Source organism: Watersipora subatra, chromosome 2 (genome assembly GCF_963576615.1).
Source record: "Watersipora subatra chromosome 2, tzWatSuba1.1, whole genome shotgun sequence".
Lineage (NCBI taxonomy): Eukaryota > Metazoa > Bryozoa > Gymnolaemata > Cheilostomatida > Watersiporidae > Watersipora > Watersipora subatra.
The window spans coordinates 41299427-41325424 of record NC_088709.1 but is presented as its reverse complement, the minus strand read 5'-3'; the positions used below and the strand labels follow the sequence as shown (position 1 = coordinate 41325424).

The 25998-nt window shown below is 36.2% G+C and overlaps 2 protein-coding genes across 2 annotated transcripts in view; one reads left to right on the top strand and one right to left on the bottom strand.

Moving 5' to 3' along the window:
* The window catches only part of LOC137387678 (protein Abitram-like), a 65452-nt gene extending 54648 nt beyond the window's left edge, over positions 1 to 10804 (top strand). The window contains exon 8 of the transcript XR_010977938.1: positions 10745 to 10804. The gene's annotated coding sequence lies outside the window, so the exon portion shown is untranslated. The remainder of the gene's footprint in view (positions 1 to 10744) is intronic.
* Positions 1443 to 7299, bottom strand: LOC137387501 (growth/differentiation factor 8-like). The gene is made up of 3 exons (XM_068073940.1): positions 6715 to 7299; positions 4043 to 4419; positions 1443 to 2472 (listed from the first exon to the last, which is right to left on the bottom strand). Exons 1-3 carry the CDS (start codon positions 7271 to 7273, stop codon positions 2077 to 2079), a joined length of 1332 nt encoding a protein of 443 aa, XP_067930041.1. The 5' UTR covers positions 7274 to 7299; the 3' UTR covers positions 1443 to 2076.
* Positions 10805 to 25998: the final 15194 nt, after the last annotated feature.

Below are 25998 nucleotides of genomic sequence, written 5' to 3'. Positions count from 1 at the left end.
CACCTTCAATGTTTATAGAATTATTGTACGCATACTTATTCTCTGCGCTTTATTGGCACACCTGACAAGACTGTATGGGTATTTGTTTGTTTAATTGTTGCTTGTAACCAAAAGCATCACCAAAATAGCCTTCATCTCATGACTTTAAGGACGATGATATATCGCTGGCCTGAATATTATAAAGAATAACGAATGCGTATTAGGCACTGGAGACAACATCAGCAAACATGGGTATCTATAAAGCCACCCAAGCGTGAGCACAAAGCCTTTTGTCTTGCGTATCTACAGCTTTGCTGTTAGATGTACTATTATAGAAGAGTTCTGGCTGGCAACTTTAGTGAAGCACTGTTTGGACAAATCATTGCACTTTGCAGGGTTTGATACTTTTACAGATGAACTCGGATAGTATCGGTATTTTTCTATCATTCACAATCGTTTTTGACGTTTGAGGTAATCTGATTGTCAGGATCTTTCAAGATTAAAATCAATAAAACTTGATTGTGGTTAAAATGTTCAAAAGAGAAAAAACTAAAACTCGCTAAAACTTGTGAAAGAATTTATTTTTGTTTATTTTTCTACGAAGGCCAAGTTTATAGCATCACATCTCCTCCCAACATCATTTTGATTCTGTATTTCTCATTCACGATGTCTGTGTTTAGGTGTTTGGTTAATCGCTCTATTAAATCATAGACATAGAAAATGAGCAAAGCAGCTGTTGGCATTCGCTTTTATTCAACGATTTTAAACTGTTTTTATCTGTGAGTTGCAGTATGTAGATTGAGATGTCTATGGCCATTATATACATGAGAATGTATTATACAATGTGTACCAGAAGTCTTCTCTTCTGTACCAAAACACGCCTCTTTGACCTTTCAAAAAGGAACAAGTTTAGTGGCTGTTCCGGGAGGGTAGTTTATTATTGGTTGGTGTTGGCTACTTTTCTCCTTTTTCTTATCGCTGCATTCAGTCTGGGGTCAATGATTGCGGTAATTTTACAAAAAGTTATGGGAAGAGGAGAGCACACTTTTCAATGTTTGTTGACGGCTGTAGTTTGAGGATTAGAGATATGTATTGGTAATCCTCCGACAATCTGCTGACACTGCTGTTGTAGGACTCCTGTCATATATGTCATAATGGGTGTTGTTTTACATGTGTAGCTGAATTGCGACCTTTTGACTATAAAATATCACCTTTGCTGACAACTATAGTACTGTCAGACCATCAGCTCCAATGTTCTTGTATTAAATATGCTTTCATCATTCTTTCCTCAAGATTGGCATACATTGTCACTATTATTTATTATATAGTATGTCATTAACACAAACTGTTCGTCGCAAAGTAAACTCTTTGTATTGAAATACCGTGCATAATTGTCTGTCTGTTGCGATTTGTTTTATTTCATGTTGCTATAAATATAAGATCGTGAAGTATTTATTGTAATTTATTACGCATTGTGCAATATAGCCCGATACAATTTACATAGTATGAAATGACTTGGCAATACTTGCATTGAATGACATTGAGATATACGTAAGAAAATATGATAAAGACGCTACGGAGCGCAGAATGTGACTATGTACAGAATCGTGTAATTTTAATGTTACATATTATGTTTCCAAATCTACATGAGTTTTTAAAACTCAAAAAAAATATTCACAAATGATGTTTGGTGCAGCTCTTTCTAAATATTAAATAAAAGAAATACTCCATAACCTGACAAAGGTTGTAAAATAAATAAAAATACTGCAAGAACGTTTTAAAAATACAAATCCAAGAAAATTTGGACAAAGAGAGGGCCTGTTAGAGTGAGGTCACACTCGGTATAAGGAGAGGGCAGCGTAAGCTAGGAATGTCAACATCCTTTTTCCTTTCAGGTTTATTAGCATCTGGCATAAAAACTCATACAGAAGCCAAAATATACAAAGGCTCCCACTGTTCCTTTCATCGTAGTTGTACACACATACATTACCCTCAAGAACTTTATGCAAACTCTGAATGCACAAAATGAAGCCGGTGCTGATTTGACTAAACGTGGACTGGACACGGCTTGACAGGAATGGTCGGTGGAGTGTAGAGCTAATCACAACCACAGGATGTTATGGAAATACCAGGGATATTGCCTCGGAGGATATCACCCTCGTCGGTCATATATATCATAGTTAATGGTTCGACAGAAGACGGACTGCAACATCGCTCCGTCTTGTGCACCCCTCGGGTTAGCTGCATATTCGGGTTGGCAGGCAAAACATATTCATGACAAATTCCTTTGCAGTAATTTGCCCAGAACCTCTTCGGAGACATGATGAATTTGAAGTCTGGACCGAGCTCGTCAAAATCTACCACAAATGGATATCGGCAGCAGCGCTGCTCGTTATCTTCAGGGTGACAGGATAAGGGCGCATCTGTGTCTAAGGAGCGCTTGTTCCTTCTATTATATTCTTTCTCATTTAGTTGCAGTTTCACCAGCGGCAGCTGTCAAGTAGAAACATGAAAGGGTAATATTCTATAGAGTTTTTCATGAATAGTAACAATAGAAAGTTGTAGTTTGTTTTAAAAGTCAATAAGCTAGCGGATGTGCTGCTGTTCTTAACTTCCCACGCGCCTTCTGTTTATCACATGCCGCTCTTTTCGCACAATCTACCAGCTGAGTGCAATGCTCTTTTTGTTTTAACCCCTGCCACAGGGGACTGTCATGCACTGGCTACTAAAGGAGTGTACTTAACAAAGGTTGTGCAATGTAGTGACGGAGAATTAGATAAGGGGTAGACCATAGTGGAGGTAATCCCATATGCATGTTTCCTGCTGCCATTGACAAATGTCACTGCTTCATTGAGCCAATGAAAAGAATATCAGGTGTTCTGGGATTTAAGAAAAATTTGTATAGAGAAGTCCTTCCCTGGAAATCGCGACCTCCCTTCAAGATTTGCAATTATAGTGGCATCAGTAGACAGTGTTAAATTACCATCCTGACTAGACAGCTGTTTCTCTTTTCAGCACATGCCACTACGCTTTGCTTTCGCTATGCGCCCAACCCCCTATTGGACTTCTAGAGTTTCCTGTTACATCAGTACATTGCCCTTTGGGTTTCGATAGATCTTGCAGACATTTGTCTGCCACGTTTTTGCTGACATAATTGATATAAGAGATTAAACCAAAAGATTTAAATGTTAGTGAGCTAATGTAACTCAGCTGCAAAGATGTCGATTTTTTTCATCACTTTCCGTTAGTTAGCGGTACAGTAATACAACCATACAAACTTTAACTAGCGACCTGATTGGTCAGTCTTTTTATCTATCAAAACGCTGCACATGTAAGATCATTTTATGCCATGCAGTTTTGTGATTAATCACTTGGCTGATATGCTGAAAGATTCTTGTGTAAAAGCTACAAACTCTGCCACTCGCGAAGTGTAAATAACTGTAATTTTTCTAAGCAAACTCGAGGAAATTTACAGCAGGAAAAAGAGCCAATTTTATGGCGTTCTTAATTTGCATTAACTATTTACATTTGTGAGTATATTGGTTTGTATGGATTTTTCTTAATGAAGATAAAAATTCTTTGCTGGCATTGTCGGTTGTGTTATATCCCTTTGGTCCACCACAAAAGTAAAACAAACGTGCATCAAAATCCATTCATCAGGTTATTCATACGCCTCATTTTTACACGATTGTTACAGGTTTTCAACTCATGTCAACGTAAGTGATAAAAACAAATTACAACATCTGAGAAATATTGTGAAAATATTATTGCTAGCTGCTTTAACTATCTGTTCCCTAATATCCATTCTCTTAGCAGAGAAAGGAAGATATTTTAAATGCCATATATAAACTATTTATTTGATTTTTGTGGCTGTTGCCCTTCTTTGTGATTGTTGTATGGCATAATTTAAAAAACATTTCCATTTGAAATGAAATTGCTGCCAATGAACTAATATACATTTGTGTATATATATCAATATGCCAACTTTTAAAGATATTATGTTAAATAGATTTATGGCTACAAATACATAATTCACTGTCTGTAATAAAACAGACCAACTCACCCTTGACATGCTGTCGTTGCTTGATATGTTGTTGTTATAATTTATGAGATTCATTCCCGCTATTTCTGCCTCAACAGAGACGCCCAAATTGTTCTTCCACTCGTGTTTCACCCAACTCCTGCATTGTTCAGTGATGTCTATGTGTTCCCAATGACCTCCTTGTCTCAGTACAACCTCTCGACTAGTTATAACTTTAGACCAGGGATTTGATATGACATAGAGTGAAGCGCGCTCTCCCTCATAGCCCGCTGGAGACTCTATATAGACAAGCAGCGTTGCTGCCTCTAGACTGTTTTCTGTGACGCTGAATGGCATCGGGAAGTATAAGGTCGAGTTAAGCTTGTCAGGTAGAATCCGTACTGACTTCTCCACAGGAACTGAATGGTATAAAAACGTTTTACGTTTACATACGGAGTTTATTTTAGAACGTAACATTTTTATTTTCAATAAATCTTTGTTGCATTTCTCTTAACAGTTAATTAGATGACATGATTTCAAGGACACGTATTTGTCATCAAGCAGCAAAGTTTGTGAAAATACCCGTGTTTATATCCATACATTACAAAAGTTTATAATGAAAAACCAAAGAAATTGGCTGAAAAAGCACAAACATTCGACAAAGTCAGACACAGATTTGCTTATTGTGTGTTTCACATTGCAATGTGAAAAACCATAAATGTCACATTGCAATGTGACATTTAAGCAAATAATTGTTTTGACATGAATTAATTTGACATACGATGTCTTAAGTTTGTGAAATACTACGATTGCATATATTAGTGCATATACACATATGGTTCTCTATCACAGGGTTTGGTTCTGTTACTCAAATAATATAGCCATGCTTCATATCTTGTGTTTTACTTTTGCTGTCAAGGATTCCGAAAGGACTCATGCATTTGGCAATGGTGAAATGGGCAAAGGTAAAAAACAATCATGTTTTTAGAATTGAGACAACAACTTTTCCAGATAAATTCTTAGAAAGACCCATAAAACCGTCTATGTAAAGATATAAAAACCTAAAACTAGTGAAGGTGGAAAAGTTAAATAATAAGTAATAATAAATAAAGAACTAAATATATAAATATACATTAGTTATGTTAATTTTGAGTTCACGCTGTCTACATTAAAATACTTATATCTATGTGGCAACAGTTTCCTGTGTCACCAAGGCTATAGGCTACATCAAATCACCAATCTTTAAAAATCACTTTTGTATTGATTATAACATTATTTCTTTTCTTTCTTTTACATATACTTGTCATTTTCGCATAGTTTTATACAATAGATTAGAAAATAAATTAATACATTTGTCATTAAGTTTTTGAGCCTCAGAACCAATTGAATGAAGAACAATGTGTTCGTATAAGAACGTTAGATTTGGCACATGATGGTTTCAACATATGAAACAAATAGGACTACTGAAATAGATTAGCTATGTATGTGGACTTTTAAGTATACTCAGCTGCTGGGATATAAATAGTCTGCATGTTCACCTTTCTAGCTTAATATAATTTGTGAGATACCTCGGCGATTCAATACATGACAAGTGCGTTGAACCTGCAGTTATGAATTACGACTTTGTTCATTGGTCAATAAGTGAAAACAATACAACTGCTCAAGTAACTATACATACCGGCTTAACATCAGTGCAGCGCAGTTGCAAAGTCACAATGAATCATTATTATCCTGTCCGTATTATAAAGAAATTTTATCAGGTGTAATTAAATTTGGGCCCTGAGTAAGTTGAGCATTGTATCCATCTCTTCAGGCAGCAAGATAAACAAAGCAGGAGGCTATAGCTACAGGTTGTTGGCCCGCGGCAGCACCTTTATGGCACCGCTGCCAACTGAACCATTCCGCTTTTTTGGTCACCTCATTTTGACACTTGATTTTACCATTAATAAGTCAAATGGATTTGTAATAGGATTTTAATGATGACCACGCGTTTTGTCTTTGGCTAGCCTGACTGAAGGATGGAGATGAAAATGGGTAAAAAGCAGTTTGGTTTGCTAACAAGTTTCGTAGCAATAAAAAAGATTTTTCGTCATTCGAAAGTTCGACGCAGAACCGTAGCATCTATTATTATTATTATTATTATAACCTGGGTAAATCGCTTGGCTACTGGACTGCAAACAAAGGTTATAAATTGCTCCCTATAAATAAAAGCCAGAGATAAATAGCTAATCGTCGGCTAGTCTCGTTTCCCTCGACGACGAGTCAATAATAATCACTTTATCATTGAATCAATGCTCTCAGACTAGGGTAATTCTTACCAAATCAATAAGGGTGCGACAAATTCGTGCTCGCTACAATTTGCTGCAGGAATAGTATACGATACTAATATAGACATATTTGACCTGCAAGCGCATACATGGGCTGTCTAGACTGACATGTTGAGAGATAGCCCTGAGCTACTGTCTAGCTATTATTTCTCTCAATAGTGAGAGGCAGTAAAATGGAATGCAGGCTAGACAGTCATTATGTCTTGTTAGATACAATGCCCATTAAGCAGCAAATGGCATGGCAAACTGATTGCGGGACTTCGGTGTCCTCTCTCGTATGATCACATTAAAACAGCAATCCTTAGGTCCGTAGCTATAACAGAAATTTTGTTTTTGCAAAAACTGTAAAAATAATGAACAATCAAGTTTTCATATGCGCATTATTACCTTGCTGGGCAAACCGGATCAGTTGATCAATCTTAGCGTGATAGTTGTCTTCTTTCTCTGGTTCATCCATAGATAGTCTGTCATTCGGCGTGCCATCGAGAATGTGATGAGGGAATATGGCCAACCGGTCTGCAAGGGGAGGGTTTGGCAGACGTTCCAATCTCAATTTGCTCAGTAATGACGACTTTATTTGCTTTATTCTCAGCTCTTTGGCATCTGAATGCGATGTCTCGAGCTCTCTTTCATTGTTTATCTTTGATCTTAAAATCGGAACAAGACGTTGAGGCTCTGGAAGGTCCATATTGCTTGTCTCGTCTGAGCTGAGATACTCTGTTGTATCAAATAAATGGGGATGTTCGATTGGTAGATTAGTTGATTGATTCGCACCTCTCTCTTCGCTTTCAAAACTTAAGTTGGATTCATCTTCAGACGACGATGACAGAATATCAAACAAACCCCTGATCTCATTGTCTCGATCAGACAAAGCCGTGCCGCCTTGTGACCCATAGGTGACTATCCAGAAGACAATTGTTGCGATTATTTTTCCCTCCAACTTCATGATTGCCAATTTGATCAGGCCTCCAAGCACTATGCACTACTTGACTAGATTGCTGTGAAGCACTGCAGACTATTTATATTAGCTTGATCACGGCCTGGTGATTGCGCAAAGTTTAAAGCCAGTTGATTGTCCAATAGGAATGCAGAAGGAAAAATCTTTTTATCCTAGCAATGGGAATAGCATGGCCGCTGTGGAGAAATGCATGACAATATTTTCAGTTTCAGCTTTTTTTGTCCAATTGCTTCATTTCCTGTGGAGACACCGATGTAAGACAGTTTCTTTGTTATTATGGTTTGCTAAAGAGTGGATACTGAGTACAATAACATTTATTTATTAATTATAAGCCTTGTAATGCAACAAAAACATATATTTTTTGTAGGAACTTGAGTCACCCTGCAAAAAGTAATAAATTCATCCAAAATACATCAAGGACGAGATAGTAAACCTCAGACTACATATAGGCAGTAAAAAACATCTGATAACAAGTACAGAGTTTTATAGCATTGTAAATTGACGCAAGCAAATAAGTATATAAAGCAAATACATATATATATATAAGCGAATAAAAATAATAATGATGCAAAGTTGATGAATTATGCTTGCCGTTGATAATATCTTACTCTGTAATGTTTTATAAATGCGGCTCCAAGTGGAGAACTTGTTTTTCATGGTTTTAATAATTTTTCCGCACAATATTTTTATGATAATTTTTGTGTGAAAAGAGCTCTGAAAACCACGCCAGCTCCAAAAAAGCTATCTAAATCTTTTATACCACTTCTACTGGCCATGGTCAAAATTCAGTGCTCGAATATAAGTGAAATGAACAATTATTACTCATTGATGGAATATTGATTAGGCCTAATTAGTGGCTGTAGTGTTGTCAGTGTCATCTCAAAATGACTGCAGTTATAGCCAAAACTATGCTTCAGTAGCTGAAAAGTTACTGAGTCGCCTGTAAAGTGACTTTTCATTCTTATATGTATTATTTTTATTGTATTAATAAAGAAGTACCAAATGTTAATAAACCAAATATTTTATTACCAGAATCTATGATTGATTATTTTCTACATGTACTAGTTAACAACAATAAATTAGAAATGGTCAGACTTCTATAATACTATTATGTGGTAACAGCCGCCTCTGCCATTCCCGGAGGTTAATTACCACAAGGTAAGTTAATGAAGTATTGCAGGTGTTAGTGAAGTCAGCAAACTGTTCATCAAACTATAGGCAGCAAGTCACTAAGCGGAACACTAATACAGTGGACCCAGAGTTACATTCTCCCTGTGTTACAATTTTTTACCTTAAAATGCGGACCCAAAGTTTTTCTGGACCTTTGTTATGGCATTTTCCCTTCCATGACATCAAAATTTTTTTTTGGAATTCAAATTTGATCTACATCGTTCAGTTTTTTTTGTCAAATTAGTTTGAAAAAAAATTTTAATAAGGTGGACTAAAAGTTATAACGAAAGCGAGGCAAACAGAGCTATGCCAGAAACATTGTATAAAAAGTAAAACGATGACCAAATTAACGTTAAGTTTAGTAAAATATTAAAACGTAGCTCAACGTGTGTGTTTAATAAGTTAAGTTCATTCAAATTAAAGTTAAATTCAAGGTTTGTTATTTTACGTAGCGTCACAAAAGTCTATTGTACCGAACGCATTGATTTCCAAGTTTCTCTCAGACTCTAGTTCGGCATTATGTCTGTCCTAAAGGTGAGAACTCCAAACAATGCTGCACATAGTTATGTTGCATTTCGTTACAGATTATAACCACCAACTAGGTAACTATAGTTACTGAGCTACTATACTATTTTGTTACTGATTTTTAATATGTACAGTACGTATATAAAATTTTGTTGTTTTTATCGAGAGCTTCGCATTAGATAATCGCTGCAGGTTTCTACACTCCTTCATACGACATTTCAAATTACGATCCCAACACCAAAACGAATTGATTTTGTATGGCGGGAACCCACTCTATATAGAATTCCTGTTCATTATTAATGTGAAAAACTACTATAAGAGTTGCCTTCTTTTGTATTTAAATAGGTAGTTATAAAAAATAGAGCAGACAACTCATCAAACATACATAAACATTTGACCAACCGATATTATTGCTCAATTTGATTGTTACATGAAAAGGTAAATAAAATATGTCAAAAGATTGAGACCTTCATAGTAGAAACTACATATATGACGAGTTCATGATTTGCCATAGCCAATTTTCAGCAGTGAAAAAAATATAAATTTTACAATATTTCTAAAGAATTTATGAGTTCCTCAGTGCCATGCAACATCTGACCTTGCTTGAGCTTCATCGAAGGATAGAAACTGGTATGTTATGTAACACTAATAAGCATAGCATTCTATAAATAACTAAACATTGTTCATTATTTTTACTCCAATACAGAAGGTAAACTAATTTTTTACGATTCATAGAATATTATATATACGAATGTTATACAATTTTAAACACAATGATCACTGATGCTCTGAAGTTGTATGAAACCAAGTAGAATGTTGAATTCAATATGAAAAGTAGCAATATTTCAGCTGTTTTCAGTCTTTGTTTTTCAAAATGACATCGTTTTTTCATTCATCAAATCATTAGGCTAAAAACAATTAAAAAAATTGAAGAACTTCTATAAATCTTAACAGAAGCACCCGGCGTTAGCTGGGGGCGCTTTTACTGGGGACGTTAGCTGGGGGCCGCTTATACTGGGGGCGTTAGCTGGGGGCCGTTTCTACTGGGGGCGTTAGCTGGGGGGCCGCTTCTACTGGGGCCGCTTCTACTGGGGGCCGCTTCTACTGGGGGCGTTAGCTGGGGGCCGCTTCTACTGGGGGCCGCTTCTACTGGGGGCCGCTTCTACTGGGGGCGTTAGCTGGGGGCCGCTTCTACTGGGGGCGTTAGCTGGGGCCGCTTCTAAAGGGGGCGTTAGCTGGGCTGGGGGCCGCTTCTACTGGGGGCGTTAGCTGGGGGCCGCTTTTACTGGGGGCGTTAGCTGGGGGCTGCTTCTACTGGGGGCGTTAGGTGGGGGCCGCTTCTACTGGGGGCGTTAGCTGGGGGCCGCTTCTACTGGGGGCCGCTTCTACTGGGGGCGTTAGCTGGGGGCCGCTTCTACTGGGGGCGTTAGCTGGGGCCGCTTCTAAAGGGGGCATTAGCTGGGGGCCGCTTCTACTGGGGGGCGTTAGCTGGGGGCCGCTTCTACTGGGGGCGTTAGCTGGGGCCCGCTTCTACAAAGGAAATTGGCATGTTCTTGTTGCTCAACTTCATTCATCAACCACATATTCTACAATAATTTCTTATATAATCAACAATTCAATCTGACTATAAATTCATAATTTGTAATAATGAAATAACACTTAAAATAATATTACAAACTGTGAGTACAAGATAATACTTCCTTTCGGACACTAATCTTTGTTTCTTTTCTCACGCATAAATGAATAGATTCTTTGGATTTCTAGCTCTTCAGCATCCGACCTGCAGCTGACCTTGGGAGAAGCATGAATCTGTGACATCCGAGCTAGCATGACCTTTATCGAAGGATGGAAACTGGTATGTTATATAATATTCCCATGACCAAACGAGCGGATGCGAAGTTTGGGAGTTTTTATGATAAATGCATGTGCACACAACTTACGAAAATTATTCATCAACAATGAGACGAACCCTTGTATAAAAATTTCATCAACAACTTTTAACCATCGTTTTGTAGATTAGTTAAAGTATAATAACGATACAAAACACATACAAACCTATTTAAATATGTTACCAAGTATTTGTAAATTATCGAAATTCTCTTAAAACTTACCCATCATTAAGTCGTGCCCATTTCACGAAAAAAAAAACGTGCACATTTCACCAGTCCATAGCATTGTCGAAGATTTCTGTAATTAGCGTAGGGGTACTGAAATCGTTTCATTTCAGTAAAGGAAATGACGATGATATTTTTTTCTAACGATTCTTATGAGATTACGATACTTAATTATAAGTTTGGATATTTTTCTTGATATTGTTATCTATGACGTTTTGAAATGTAAACAAAATTGTGCATTGGTTTTCTATTATTACTATATTAATAATATTGGTTATTCTAATAATATCAGTGCATTTTATTTCTAATATTGGCCAATATTGCATTTCTCCTATTGCAGGGGAGAAATATAAACATATAATCTTTTCCTTTCATTATTGCTATTTGTTGTATTTAACAACACCCACACCCAGTACATTACAGCTACCATTGCAGTTATCCTATTGCACAGCAGTGCCATTTGACTGCTAATATTGCATTTCTCAACCATCAGTACCCTTTCTTTTTTCCAATATCACTTTGTTCGTGGGCTGTATGACAGTGGAATTTATAGTTTTAAACATAGCATTCTATAAATAACCAGACATGGTTGATTCTAGTGGTGAAGGTCCTTGAGGCTTATTGACGGACATTGCTAAACTGACCCTAAAAGGCTATTTTAATTTTTCAAGTTGGAGAAAAGACTCTGAAAGGATAAGACAAATTCATTTCACCCTCAAAATCAAGTACTTACATAAATACGCAAGGTGTTACTTGCAGGAGCGAGTTGTACCAACTCATTCAGCGCCAAAAATGCTGCTTTTAAAAGAAGAAGAACAACCAAGGATGTAAACTGATTCTAAGCCAACCTCAGGCCTGCCTAAACATCTCGTAATGTCTGTGAAGAGAGCTATTATTTAGCAAAAAGTATTTCGTGTCTCTGTCTACGTGTATTTATACATACATGTACTGTATATACACACATACTTGGTCATATGTATGTATGTGTGTGTACAGCTATAGCTATCAAAATCTTGGATTTAAAATTCCGCGTTTGGATGGATACTAACTCACGACGAATTGACAGGTTTTATATCTAAGCGCTTTACCACTGAGCTACAAAAGGCATATTTATCAGTGCTGTTATCATATTCCCTATATCGTATGCATGCGGTAACTATTTTAGCAATGCACTAACTCATTTTTATGCCCTGTTGAGAAATATTTTTTATAAGTTTCAATTACTATATCTGGGGTCAAGGCCAATTCTTCTCACACGGACCATTATATTATCTCCGTGGAAAGAGCCTCGTCATTCTCTCTCTTCGTTCGGTCAGACAAATACAGTACGATATCTCATTTTTAAATTTGTGCCAGTATCGAGAGGTACCAGTATTGTCGTATTTAAAGCTTTGATGGATAGCTTCTGGTGGAAAAGTAACTTTTTTTATACCCACACTTCTATGCAAGAATTGTTATTATCGATTCAACATATTCAGGATTTTGATTTTGCTTTCTCTGTTTGTATTAATTGCATCATTACCGAATCATTTTTATTGTAATCGTAGCAGAACCGACTTAATTTAGCTACTACTTGCTAATTATTCCACATTTACATCTAAAAATTTTTATTATCATTTCATTTATTTTTAATTTAGTTGTCCTGCGCAAAAATGTTTTCTAATGATATGAAGTTTGAAAGTTAGTTGCTTGACAAAGTTGGATAACCTTTACGATCGTTTTATTTTTTCTCTTAATATATTTCAACTACATAAAACACTTTTCTCATAATATATAGTTTGAAAGTTAGAATGGCAAATGCTGTAACAAATTAATTAAAAATAAATTTTCTGTTCTAACACTTTTATTACGCGGGCAACACCGGGCTTTCATTGGTTAGTATAAATATATACATCCATGATATTGATATGTATATGTGCATATCCAGTTATATTGTGCGTTGCTATAACTGGATGTACAAACGACAAAAAAACACTGACAGATATATATACTATATATACTATATATATTATATATTCAATGTATATTTATTTCATATAAGTAGAATATTCATATCCTCGTGATATATTTGTACCATCAAACATCTTGATCATATAAAAAATTTGTAATGTCACAAATATTATGAGTTACTCGTTTGATGAAAATACTTAATTATTTCATAAATTACAGATCAATGCAATTTAAAAAAGAATTTACTTATGTTAGCTTGAACTTTAAAATGTTTTTGCACTGCCAACATTAGGAATTTGGTCTACCTGATATCCTGATATTTTTTGTTAGTGTAACAGAAGAGCATAACTCTGGAAAAATACTTATAAAAAGATCTTTATTAAAATATTGGTGAGATCACAGAATCCTACCTAATTTAACCACTAATCCCCAGTGGCAGTCACGACAATATCATAGCGACTGCATGCTATAAAATTCAATGTAGTAAAATATTTAATTTGGAGTTTTCTTCTCAGTGGTTTGGGAAAAGAAAACTCCAACGCATTGAACTCAAAACAGTTCGTGTTGCTATTATCAAACTTTAGCATTAATTGTGGTGATTATGAGACCACTTAAAATAAATACATTATTTGTTGATTTATTAATTATGGCATCAATTAATATGTACATCAATAAAAAGCTAAGGATGGTCTACACAAAATTGTTGAATATCAATTTGCTTTTCTAGCCTGGTTTTAGTATAACAGCTGCATCTGCACATTATGGTAAAAAATCTAAAAAAACTAAGTTTATATTCATCGAACTTGCGTGTTCATGAATATACACAATTCATCAAAGTCGAATACATCAATTCATCGAAGTTACAAGTTCATGTACTGCATGAACTTGTATCCATGTGACTACAGTCCACTCTCCGGATACGATTTTGATCCGTTCTAGGGTTGGCGTCATATGGGTAAAAACAGTACGTAGAAGTATAGAAACCATAGTAATTACATAATGCAAACATCTGGTAAAAATTGTCAAAATGTTATATACGTACTTGTACCTAGTAAAAATTAATAACAAAATAGTATGTTAACTTCAGTAACTATATAGTCACCTACAATAACTTTATTGTATTCAGTGGTTACGATTTACAATAAAATGCAACATTGTTATGTACAGGTGCAGTACATAGCATAGGGAGTACTTACCTTCAAGACAGATGTATGTGTAACATGAACTTTAAAGTCACCTTAGATAAGTTTAGCTTACTAAACACACAGACTTAGAGCTCAGTTTTATCAAGTATTTTTAACAATTTTACTGAACTTCACTTTTTTATCAGTAAAATTTTATAACTTATCTGGTTTCTGTCACCGCTTTCACTATAATTTTTTGTGGACCTGTTTAAAACCTTTAACATAATTTGGCAGGAATGTCCGAATGATGCTGTTTTCATAATGAAGTAGGTTTTTGTTAGCAGGTTAAAGGAAGTTGTCTAATCTTTTAAAGTAATCATACCTCCAACTTTGCTACTGGTTTTAAATGGAGAATATCACCGTTTTACACATGAGAATTGGTGAACTAAAAAATCGGTCATTGTGTCTCATTCAGACATTGTGAAAATATTTTCGGTGAACAGGCGTCTTTGTTATTTTGGTGTACGTAACAAGTAATAAGCACACCGACTGCCAAACTTGAACTCTGGGAACATTTTTGTTGAATTCGTATGGTGAAATAAGATTCATATGGTGAGGTGAAAAAATCATCATGTTACACTTTGTAAGGTTAAAAAATCGTATATCAGGGTAATCGTATCCTAAGGGTGCACTGTTTATAAACATATAAACACATGGAACTATATAAACACGTGTTGACATGTAACTACAGGAACATATGTTTACATACACGTATTTATGCATACATTTATTTATGATTAGATGTTCTGACCAAAAAAGATCAGAAAACATTGTGGAAGGTTTTGGACAACTAGAAGATGTTTGTTCTATCGGAAGCAACAATCAGAATGTGGTTATCCGAGCAAATGATGCAAATATTTTTGTTTTAAAAACGTTAGTTTTTGTTGCTGCATGTAATATAAGAATGGTTCGTTTATGTCCCTTGTTTATGAATATGTATTTGTAGCATTTGGTAGATTATCATCACATAACTCATAAATCTGCAAATCTATAGCATATTATTTGATAGCATCATTGCAGTGATCTGATCATACAATTGATCGATGCTCAGAACTCCTCTTCTATTACACATAAAAAGCTAGTTTTGGCTGCAAACTGTAGCAAACATATCAATGAGTGCAATGAGATTTTATGCAACATTGATAAATATAGATATAAAATAAAAGTGTTTTCAAATTTAAAATGAATTAAAAGTTGAAAGTGCCAACAAATTGCAAAGTAGGACACAAGATATAATACCGTCGCAGGTCAAATGCAAGCAATTGACATCAACTAGTAGAGATATTTCTCGGTTTCTCAACGCATGTTTATTAAGAGATGTTTGACGAGTTGGAGGTAAATTGGCACATTTATTGTATCCAATAGGTTTAATATGGCTCCACTGAAAACAGAGAGCAAAATACAGGCGACATTCGCTCCGCTCGTAAAAGGGCTAAATTTATCTTGCGAAAATTCTGACGAGCCGTTTGAAAAATACAATACCAGCTCTGTTTTAACGCCGCCTTCAATTACCCGCCACTATAAAAGAAGGGTTGAAAAATAAAGTACTATGGCATTCAATTAGAGGTTTTACAGTAATATTGTGCAAAGAAACCTTACTGGATACAACACATAAAAATAAAAACCTAATGAAGCATTTTGATGTTATCTTCTCTTTCTGTATTTTAAGCTTTGTATCAACTGATATGCCAAGGTGTATAACACTGGTACTTTGTATCAACTGATATGCCAAGGTGTATAACACTGGTACTTTGTATCAACTGATATGCCAAGGTGTATAACACTGGTACTTTGTATTAACTGATATGCCAAGGTGTATAACACTGGTACTTTGTATCAACTGATATGCCAAGGTGTATAACACTGGTACTTTGTATCAACTGATATGCCAAGGTGTATAACACTGGTATTTTGTATCAACTGACATGCCAATGCGTGTATATAATGCACTGTTTGTTGTTGAAGAGAATAGCTTGAGGATATTTATTAGCTCAGCTCTACTAAATAATCCTGTCACTCAGGCTTTAGTGTATCATAAGTTAGTGTTAGTAGTTGCGATTCCTTGACTAATAAAATACTTCAACTAACTTGTAATACCGGTACATAGACATTGGCATAGTTATTCTTACAAATTAACATAAATTCTGAAAAAAAGATTAGTATAAATCTAGTGTTTTGGCTATTCTCTACTTGCAGACAATGATAGTGTTTTAAAGATTTTTTGTTGCTGAAAGTCACTGAAGAAAACTCAAGGCAGTATCTGTCTTGTTAGGCTATCTTTGACGTGTATGCCGGATCCATACACCGACTGTATTGCCGCCATGGTCTCGAATAGAAGTATGCTCCAGAAAGAAGATCTGCAACATGACTACCAGGTCGAATGGGAAACTTCTCTATTTTGCAATTGTCTCCCTCTACCAAGTTTGATTTTCAACAGCTTTACATGCCTTTAGATAAAAGTCTTTGGCTTTCCAAAAATGTTTTTTCAATACCTACAGCTCTTGTGGGCACTAAGCACGCTGTCTTCCGCTACTGTAAAAATATGCATATAAACAAACAGATAGCTCACAATATTTTAAAAGCATGGTAGCTTTTGTGACCGATGATATAAGCCGTGACAGAAGGTACAGCGTACACCTTTATGCCACTGAATACTGCGGCCTGAGGTCTATACAAATAGCTGACATGTATGCTACAACAAATGATCAGTTCTCATGGGAAAACGTGTGCAGAGAATGCTAAAAATGCTTTTATTGGACTCGCTCACAGATTCAACAATGTAATCATGTTGAAGTGTATTGGTATATCAGGTACTGTAGAGCTTTACTCTTGTGATCACTCGTCACCATAAACTCAAAAATTTTACACAATTATAACAAAAAAAATTTAATTTCAACAATATATATCATACACTTACTTATAAAATGAAAATATATTATACCCATTTCCAGCAGTGTTTCCAACTACCCAATAAGTGTGAAGTGCGAGTGATATATATACGTTGTTTTGTAGCTAATGTCAATTATATAAAAACCTTCGATAAAAGTCTGCTCTGTCTAAACATACCTACATGTAATTATTGAAGACTAAACTGGAGAAAATGGTAAAAAACTAATTATCGAACTATTTAAGGTAAATACAAACTCAACTTGTTTGGCTGTGTACATGGTTCAATAGGTAAAGCTAGATAAAGGGTGGATTATCTGAAGTGTAGTGGATGATGATACCTAAATGCTACAACTACCAACTTATAGGCCTGAAAGCGCAGATATAAACACCGTTACTTGAGGATACCTCTATGTTTATGAACGAATAGATACAGGCCCCAACTATTTCTCATTGAGTACCTCATCAATGATCGACATTATCCATATGCCCTCCAGACATGTACCTATTAGAGGGTCGAGCATCCATAAACCATAAACAGAGATGTGACAGTTATAAAACAATGTTACTGAATTACAAAGTTTGTCACTTTATAACCTTTAGCCCTGGTTCTTTCAATCGCCCTTTCAACACTACTCAACTCTTTAATGGTATAGCAATGCTATGGGACACAGGCAATGAGTTGATAACCTTTACACTAACACATCACTATTGGTTTGATATGCAGTACCACTGACATTCCAAAACAGTTATGACAAGTATAAACGTTGGAAGCCATCAACTTGAAAGGTACTGAAGTGTTCTGGACAGAAATGGTTTAGGAGAATTACTGAGCGAAGGCTAAAGCTGTGAATAAATGACATTAGTTAATTTCAGTGTGTAAAATGGACACTGAAAGTCTATATACAATAAAACCTCTTCACTTTAGTGGTGGTCAATTGGAGGCGGCGTTCAAATATAGGTTGGCGTTGTATTTTTCAAATGGCTCTTCAGAATTTTGGAAAGATAGATTTAGCCCTTGTACGGGCTAAGCGAATTTCGCCATTTTTGTAACCTTGTAACCATTTGAATGCAATAAATATGCAAACTTACCTCCAACTTGTCAAATATCTTTTAATAGATACGCATCAAGAGACCGATAAATATCTCTACTAGTTGATATCTATTGCTTGCAATTAATCTGCAATGATATTATAGCCGGTGCCTTGCTTCGCAATTTGGTAGAGCTTTCAATTTTTTATTTCATTCTAAATTTGAAGGCATATTTTTAGTTTATATCTATATTTAAAGATAATAAATAAAAGCTTATTGCACTCATTGATATGTTTGCTAACATATCAATGAGTGCAATGAGCTTTTATTCAACATCGTTAGATATACATGTATATAGATATATAGTTAAATGTAGATATAAACATAGATGTGATTAATAATCATTATCGAAATAATGGGATTTAAAACTATAAACCTAGTTTTTTAAAAACCATCAAGCATTATAGAAACTTATTGCATCAGTTTAAAAATAGATAATTATTTTAAAAAATTGGTTGAGCAGTTTAAAGATTCGTCAACCAATTTTAAGAAATTAGTTTTACAAACAGCCAATTATTTCTAAAGTTCATCAATCAATCTAAAATCCGTCAATCTAAAATCCATCAATCTAAAATCCGTCAATCTAAAATCTGTCAATCTAAAAACCGTTAGTCAATTAAATAAGTCATTGACCCATTTTAAAAACAATGTATGTGCAATAACTAGAGCACATATTATGTAATTACTAGCTGTGCTACCCGGCGTTGCCCGGGTAATAGAAACGCCTTTGAATAGAAAATTGATTTGTATTTAACATATAACAACATTTGCCATTCTAACTTTCAAACTACACATCATGAGAATAGTGTTTTGTCTTAGAAACAATGAGAAGTAATGAGAGTTGCTTGCTATTAGCCTGGCACATTGCCAATGGAAAATTTGAGTACGCTTAATAATGTGAGCCGGCAGCTTCTCATGACGTTATGCTATGACCCGCGTCGTACGCAAAGCCGTTGGGTATTTACAAATTAAAAAATACAATGTTCAGATTTTAGCCTACATAATGATTTAAAAACGTAATTTTACAACTGTTTTATTTACATATTTGAAATAAGGACAAAACAGGGATACATTTAATATTATAATATATAGCTATGGACCAAATGCACAGTGGGTAACTATGTTGTAAATGACAATTTTATTATTCCCATAAGAGGTATGTATGCAAAAAATATATGTATGATTATATAAAATTATATAAAACTTGCTGGTACTATAATATTGAATAGCTGGGATCAGTGTCTGCTTCAGTTGATTGACCATATATAGGTGCCTGTGGTTGTTCTTGAAACTGAGCCTCATGAAGAATTTGTTGGCTCTTCAACAATGCGGTCGAGGCTAATCGTTTGTTTGAAATTTGACGGAGCTGCTCAGTAATCATCTTGCCAACCCGTCTAATTTGGCTTGCCTATTTTCTTGCGCTGTCATATCATGGTGTATGTGATAGCTTTAGCTCTAATTTCGGGCTCTGACCTCTTGCGCTTCAGCGACCGGGGATGCCTGAACCAGGGATGCCTGAACTGCAGTTTCAGGTTTGGGCACACTTTCATCATTCAATTCCTCGATGCTTGGAGACGTGGCAATTGGTACAGCTAACACCAGTGAATCAGTTGTAGCTGACCTATCCATATCAGCTTGGCTGGCTGAGTCTGTGGGTGCTGAAAAAAGATGATAAATATGAGTTATTTGTAGATTTGTCATACAGTAGCGTGGGTATTGTTGAATGTACCATGTAAAATTCTGTAAATGAACTACATACCTTCACTAGGCATCGCAATACTACATGTGAGCCAGCAGCTTCTCATGACGTTATGCTATGACCCTGCTTGATACGCAAAACCATTGGGCATTTGCTCTATTACATGTATAATGACTTATATTGGCAATCTAGCAACTCTATCTTGATGGTCTAATGGTTATGGTGTTGGACTTGTAAACGGGTGGGTCCGATATCAAATCTTTTTCAGTATGGATTTCTTTATTCCAAGATTTTAAGATCTATAGCCGAACGTGTAGAGATATACATACAACAACATAAGACTAAACATACTTTGAGAAATATTTATAATATAAATATACAGCTACTCAAATTATGAATAACTATTTTTAAAGCACCGCTTAAAACAATGATAAACTAGTTTAATATTTTAATGAAATGCATTTACAGACTTGAAGAAGGAAAAGAAACAATATTTTTTATATTCTTGTAGTATATATATGTACTTTTATTGGCAGTCCATAATCATTTTTATAGAAAAACGTTTCACATGGAACTACCAAAAAGTCAATAAATAAAAAGGTATTGCAGTATGGTGTTACAAATACAATAAAAGTCTTTATATCAAGAAAACTTAGAGCTATTAAGTTTAGCTATACCTTTTATAATATACTAGCTGCATTACCCGTCTACAGGAATAGATTCATGCGCAGCATAAGGTTTATTGAGAGTTGTCTTTCATACTGTAAAACAACTCCAAATATGCAGTTACATCTCCCTCTCTCCATCTCTCCCTCTTTCCCCTCTCTCCCTCTCCCTCTCTCCCTCCCTCTTTCTCTCCCTCTCTCTCTCTCTCCCCCCCCCCTCTCCTCCCCCCCCCCTCTCCTCCTCGCTCTCCCTCTCTCTCTCCTTCTCTCCCTCTTTCCCCTCTCTCCCTCTCTCCGTCTCTCCCCTCTCCCTCCCTCCCTCTTCCCCCTCTCCCTCTCTCCGTCTCTCCCCTCTATCTCCTTCTCTCTTTCTCCCTTCTCTCTCTCTCCCCCCCCCCCTTTCCTCCTCGCTCTCCCTCTCTCTCTCCTTCTCTCCGTCTCTCTCCCTCTCTTCCCTCTCTCTCTCCCTCTTCTCCCTCTTTCTCTCTCTCCCCCCTCTCCTCCTTGCTCTCCCTCTCTCTCTCCTTCTCTCCCTCTCTCCGTCTCTCCCTCTCTCCCCTCTCTCTCCCTCCCTCTTCCCCCTCTCCCTCTCTCTCCCTCTTTCTCTCCCTCTCTCTCTCCCCCTCCCCCCTCTCCTCCTTGCTCTCTCTCTCCTTCTCTCCCTCTCTCCATCTCTCCCTCTCTCTCCCTCCCTCTTCCCCCTCTCTCTCCCTCTTTCTCTCCCTCCCTCTTCCCCCTCTCTCTCCCTCTTTCTCTCCCTCTCTCTCTCCCCCCTTCTCCTCCTCGCTCTCCCTCTCTCTCCCCCCTCTCCTCCTCGCTCTCTCTCTCTCCCTTTCTCTCTCTCCCTCTCTCTCCCTCTCTCTCTCTCCCTTAGTTCAACGCAACACATGCGGATAGACAACATTTTTGGTTTTTCTGTCGGGCGTATGAAGAAACAGTTTTTGGCGTGTGCCTACTTTTGAGCAGGCGACGTATAGCTGGTCATGGCTGATGCAGGGTGACAGTAAGTCGATAGCAGCTGCTCTCTTTCTTTTCACAATAGCGTATCGCAACCCTCGGAGTACTCGAGAAAGTTCTGTAATAGTAAGTTACAGTAGGCCTACTCGTAGCTGGAAAAAAATTAGTAACTCGGCTGCTGAAGGAAATGAACATGACCCACTATCACGAACAGCGGCAAATCCAACGTTATTTAGTAGTGGAGATGTGGCAATTCATAGACAATACAACGTCGTATAAGAAACGCTTACTTTTTTGATGTGGAAATTTAGTAGGTGAGAAACGCGTTTTTCCAGTGGCTCAAAGAAACAAACGTTTACGTGACCTTCTCGGTACACGTTGGCAGTAAATATTAATTGCATGTAAATAACTACTCGTTAATTTATTTTATTTAATGAATAGTACATTTGTATAGCTGTATAGACACCTTTGTATAGGCCGCAGAACTCAGGAAAGGTGTTTTTGAACACGGCAGAAAATTTGCCGTTTAAAAAGCGTGCTAACCGGGGATTTCGGTTAATGCGCTCGAGCGGTGAAAGAAAAACAACAGAATCACCACACCTTTATATAAGCCGTTTGGCTCAAATCGTCAGAGAAAAGTAGCGGCTAATAGTCCATATTACGAAATTACGATAATTAGTACTCATATTAATTCGGTTGGCTTCGTTTGACCGAATGGAAAAAGAAAGACCGCTCTATAATTTATTTACCGTTACTACACATATTAATTCAGTTCGCTTCGTACGACCGAAATTCGTACGACGATAAAAGGAAAGACCGCTCTATAAGGCGGACAGACAGACAACGATTGCCGTTTATATAGTAGATAGTGTAATTTATTAGAATATGTTTGCGTATTTTCCAGTTTGCATTTTATTACGCAATATTAAAAAGAGTTAAATGAATAAGTTTGTACAATTCTTTTTAATGTAACATTCTCTATAAAATTTAGAAATTTAATAACATGTATTATTATGTAATTGGTGTATTATGGGATTTGTTAGGCTCAGGCTATATTGGTGTCTGAGCTCAAGGCAGTACAGGTGGTCTTGGGAATTACGGTGAGTGGATAAAGCTGGATAAAGCTAGTGGGTTAAGCTAGTAGATTAGCTAGTGTAAGGCAGTATGGGCAGGATATAAGGAAGTGTAACGAAAGATGGAGGATCTTCTTCATATCAAAACATGTAAGTGTACATACTTATACAACAATAATCTATTAAATAAAGTTTGTTTATTCATCAAAGGAGAATTTAATTTGACTTTTTCCGAACTTTCTAGCTATCTATAAAGTACAGATTGGTGTTGGTTTTTACGCCATGCTACAAGAATTCATCATATCATCAGGGTCACTTCCTTTTTAACTTGGTTCACTTCCTGTTAACCTGAGATAAACATGGACTGATACAATTTATTGTTGTGTAGCTTCCTTATAATAAAATAGAACTGTAATAAAATAACTATTTTTGGTTTGTCATTTGAGCAATGGTTGAAAACCTTTTTGTGTTTTTATTAGTCAGTTGTAACAAAAATATGCGATGAGCGGTTTTGTAAATGAGGTTAGCTTTACATTGTTGTTTGAGGGAGAGAAAATATACTCAAATCTTGTTAAGTGACTAATTTGATAGCAAAACAGGAAATCTTTAGCTACATTTGATTTTATCTGCAGAATACAAATGTTATGTTATCTAATAATGTAACTATATTTTAAACAAGTCTGAAAAACCACTGAGAGACCATTAGTCACATAGACAACTCAGTTGATGCTGCTTTGGGACTATGGCCACACGCATATCATACTCTAAAGTATAGATCGGGTGGTCTATGAGTTGAGTGGTCCATCAATTTACCGGAAGTCTGCCCTTTCTATATAGAATTCATCCATCAATAAGACAACAAAGACATCAAGTAGAAAAAACTATTTGATTTCTGCATTTTCATTAAATTATACAAGCTTGGAGTTTCAATATGATATTCAGTTCAAGAGAAGTTGTGCTATCCTGAGTGCTTCCAAGTTGTCAATACTGTCCATGCTCAGGTGGCTTGCTTGTATGTACTATGTTAGGCTTCTAATTGTAACCCATGATTGACAAGCATTTGTAGGCTGTTCGGAAATTTGTTGCATCGGCCAACGTATCACTGGATGACAAAATGCATGAACTTGTCTGATGAAATCTCGGTGATTTTTTTCACGAGTTTCAATACGTATCCTTCTCAAGTTACATTTACTAATGAAGTGTTTTCACAACTGGCTCAAAAGGTGTAGCGAAAAGAGGTTTGTTTATACAGACAAGATTCCTACTGTATCAGCTGACCTCTGCGGTGTAATAGAACCCAGCAAGCTTACGCTTTGTGATGACAAGTGCATGTCAGCACATTCTAAACGAAGTCTCAATAGATGGATTAATTTAGATTGCTGTTATTTTGGTTTCCATTTAGCTTTATGACACCTGCTTCTGTGTGTCAGTGTAGTGTCATCAAGGCTGATGAAGTAGATCTGGAAACATGCATTTATATTAAAATTTATGATAAACTAGAAATTCCCCTGTCATACAGCCCACGACCCAAGTGATATTGGAAAAAGAAAGGGTACTGCAGGTTGAGAAAGGCAATATTAGCAGTCAAATGGCAGTGCAATAGGAGAACTGCAATGGTAGCTGCAATGGACCGATGGCAACACCACCGGTCACAATATACTTCGATCTTGTAAATTCAAATGATTATTCTTATAACTAAATCTCATAATAATCTTATAAAATCGAATAATTATTCTCACAATTAAATACTGTAATAATCTTATAAGAATCGTTAGAAAAATATCATCGTCATTTCCTTTACTTTCACTGCTTTGGACATCAGTTGGAATACCAAAGTACTCATTATAAGTGTCCAAAATGTCAGAGTCCAGTAAAATCGGCAAAAAAGAAACGATTACTTTTCAGTACTTCTACGTTTATTACAGAAACCTTCGGCAATTGGACAATGCCATAGACTGGTGAAATGTGCACGTTTTTCTCGTGAAATGTGCATGACTTAATGGTTCTACTCTCTGTCGCATGGCCTTATCGGCGTTTCGTTGGCCGATCTTAATTTTGATTAAAAAAGGCTTGTCAAGTTTTCATTGCGATTTAAGGCCAAATTAGTCTGTCTAATTATGTATAATCAGATCAGATGGGTTAGGTTTAGGATATTGTCTACAAATTTCGAAGACTTGGTAAAATATTTAAATAGGTTTATATGTGTTTTGTATCATTATTATACTTAAACGACTCTACTGAAAAATGGTTAAAATTGTTGATGAGATTTCGGTACAAGGGTTTGCGATAGTGTTGATGAATAATTTTCGTGAGTTGTATGCACTTATGCATTTATCATAGAGCTCCCAAACAATCGTTTCCCTCGTGTTTGGTCGTGGGATTAATTTTAAATGAGGCTTTATGAGTTCTCCTGTTATCTAGGCTCCGTTTTACTGTGATATGTGATTCTCTGTCATGAGCGGTCTACATATATAACAAATATTAATTAAAAGGGGATAGTAGTACAGCCGAGCATACTGTATTATAAACCTTTTATGTAAATTCCGCATAATTTAGAGAGTTTATGTAAAGTTTTAACTTTGCATTACTCAAAGTTCCATTATAACGTGAAGTGTCAAGTCGGTAAAAGTTTTCAACGTGGATTTGAATAACAATAGTTCTATAGTTAGACATAATATGAAGAGCTGAAAGAGGAACTTGGGACACTCTTGGAACTGATTAGGCAACTTACATGCATTTAACTGTTAGTATAACGTAATATCACTATAACATAAATGTTCTCGGAACAGATTATGTATGTTGTAGGAAGGAGTCTCTACTGTGTGGATAATGCACATACGTACATACTTACTTGATCGGTTCATTTGCGGACTACAGCATTTAAGTACTGATGGGTGTGAACTTAAGTTAATGTATTCATCATTATTATTATTATTAATATCACGCTAGTTGCTGCTAGTCTTTTGTCTGAAACAATTTTTGTGAAAAGCTATTTTTCACAGGCAGACAAAGGTTTTAAATTAACAATCAGTGCGCTCAAAGTGTTTTCTCAACATGTATGCCTAACAATCACTGAGTTTTAATACAGCGATAGCGCAGAAACACACCCCATATCACATATGGGGTGTGTCTATCCTATCCTACATGGTGCTGCAACGCCTTCACGGAAGCAGTTGTGTCACTCTCATTGTGCCGGGATTCAGTATTACTGTTTGGAAGCGGAACACCCATGTGATGCGTCATCTTTGTACTATGGAAATGGCCTTAACGACCATTGGCGTTGCACTTGTGCTTGCGTATAGATCTTTGCTTTCCCGTTGTTTCGCGTCACACAACCATCTCTCTACTATAGTGCCCTATGGAAACATGATCTGCTTGTCAGCCTACGGTAGGACTTT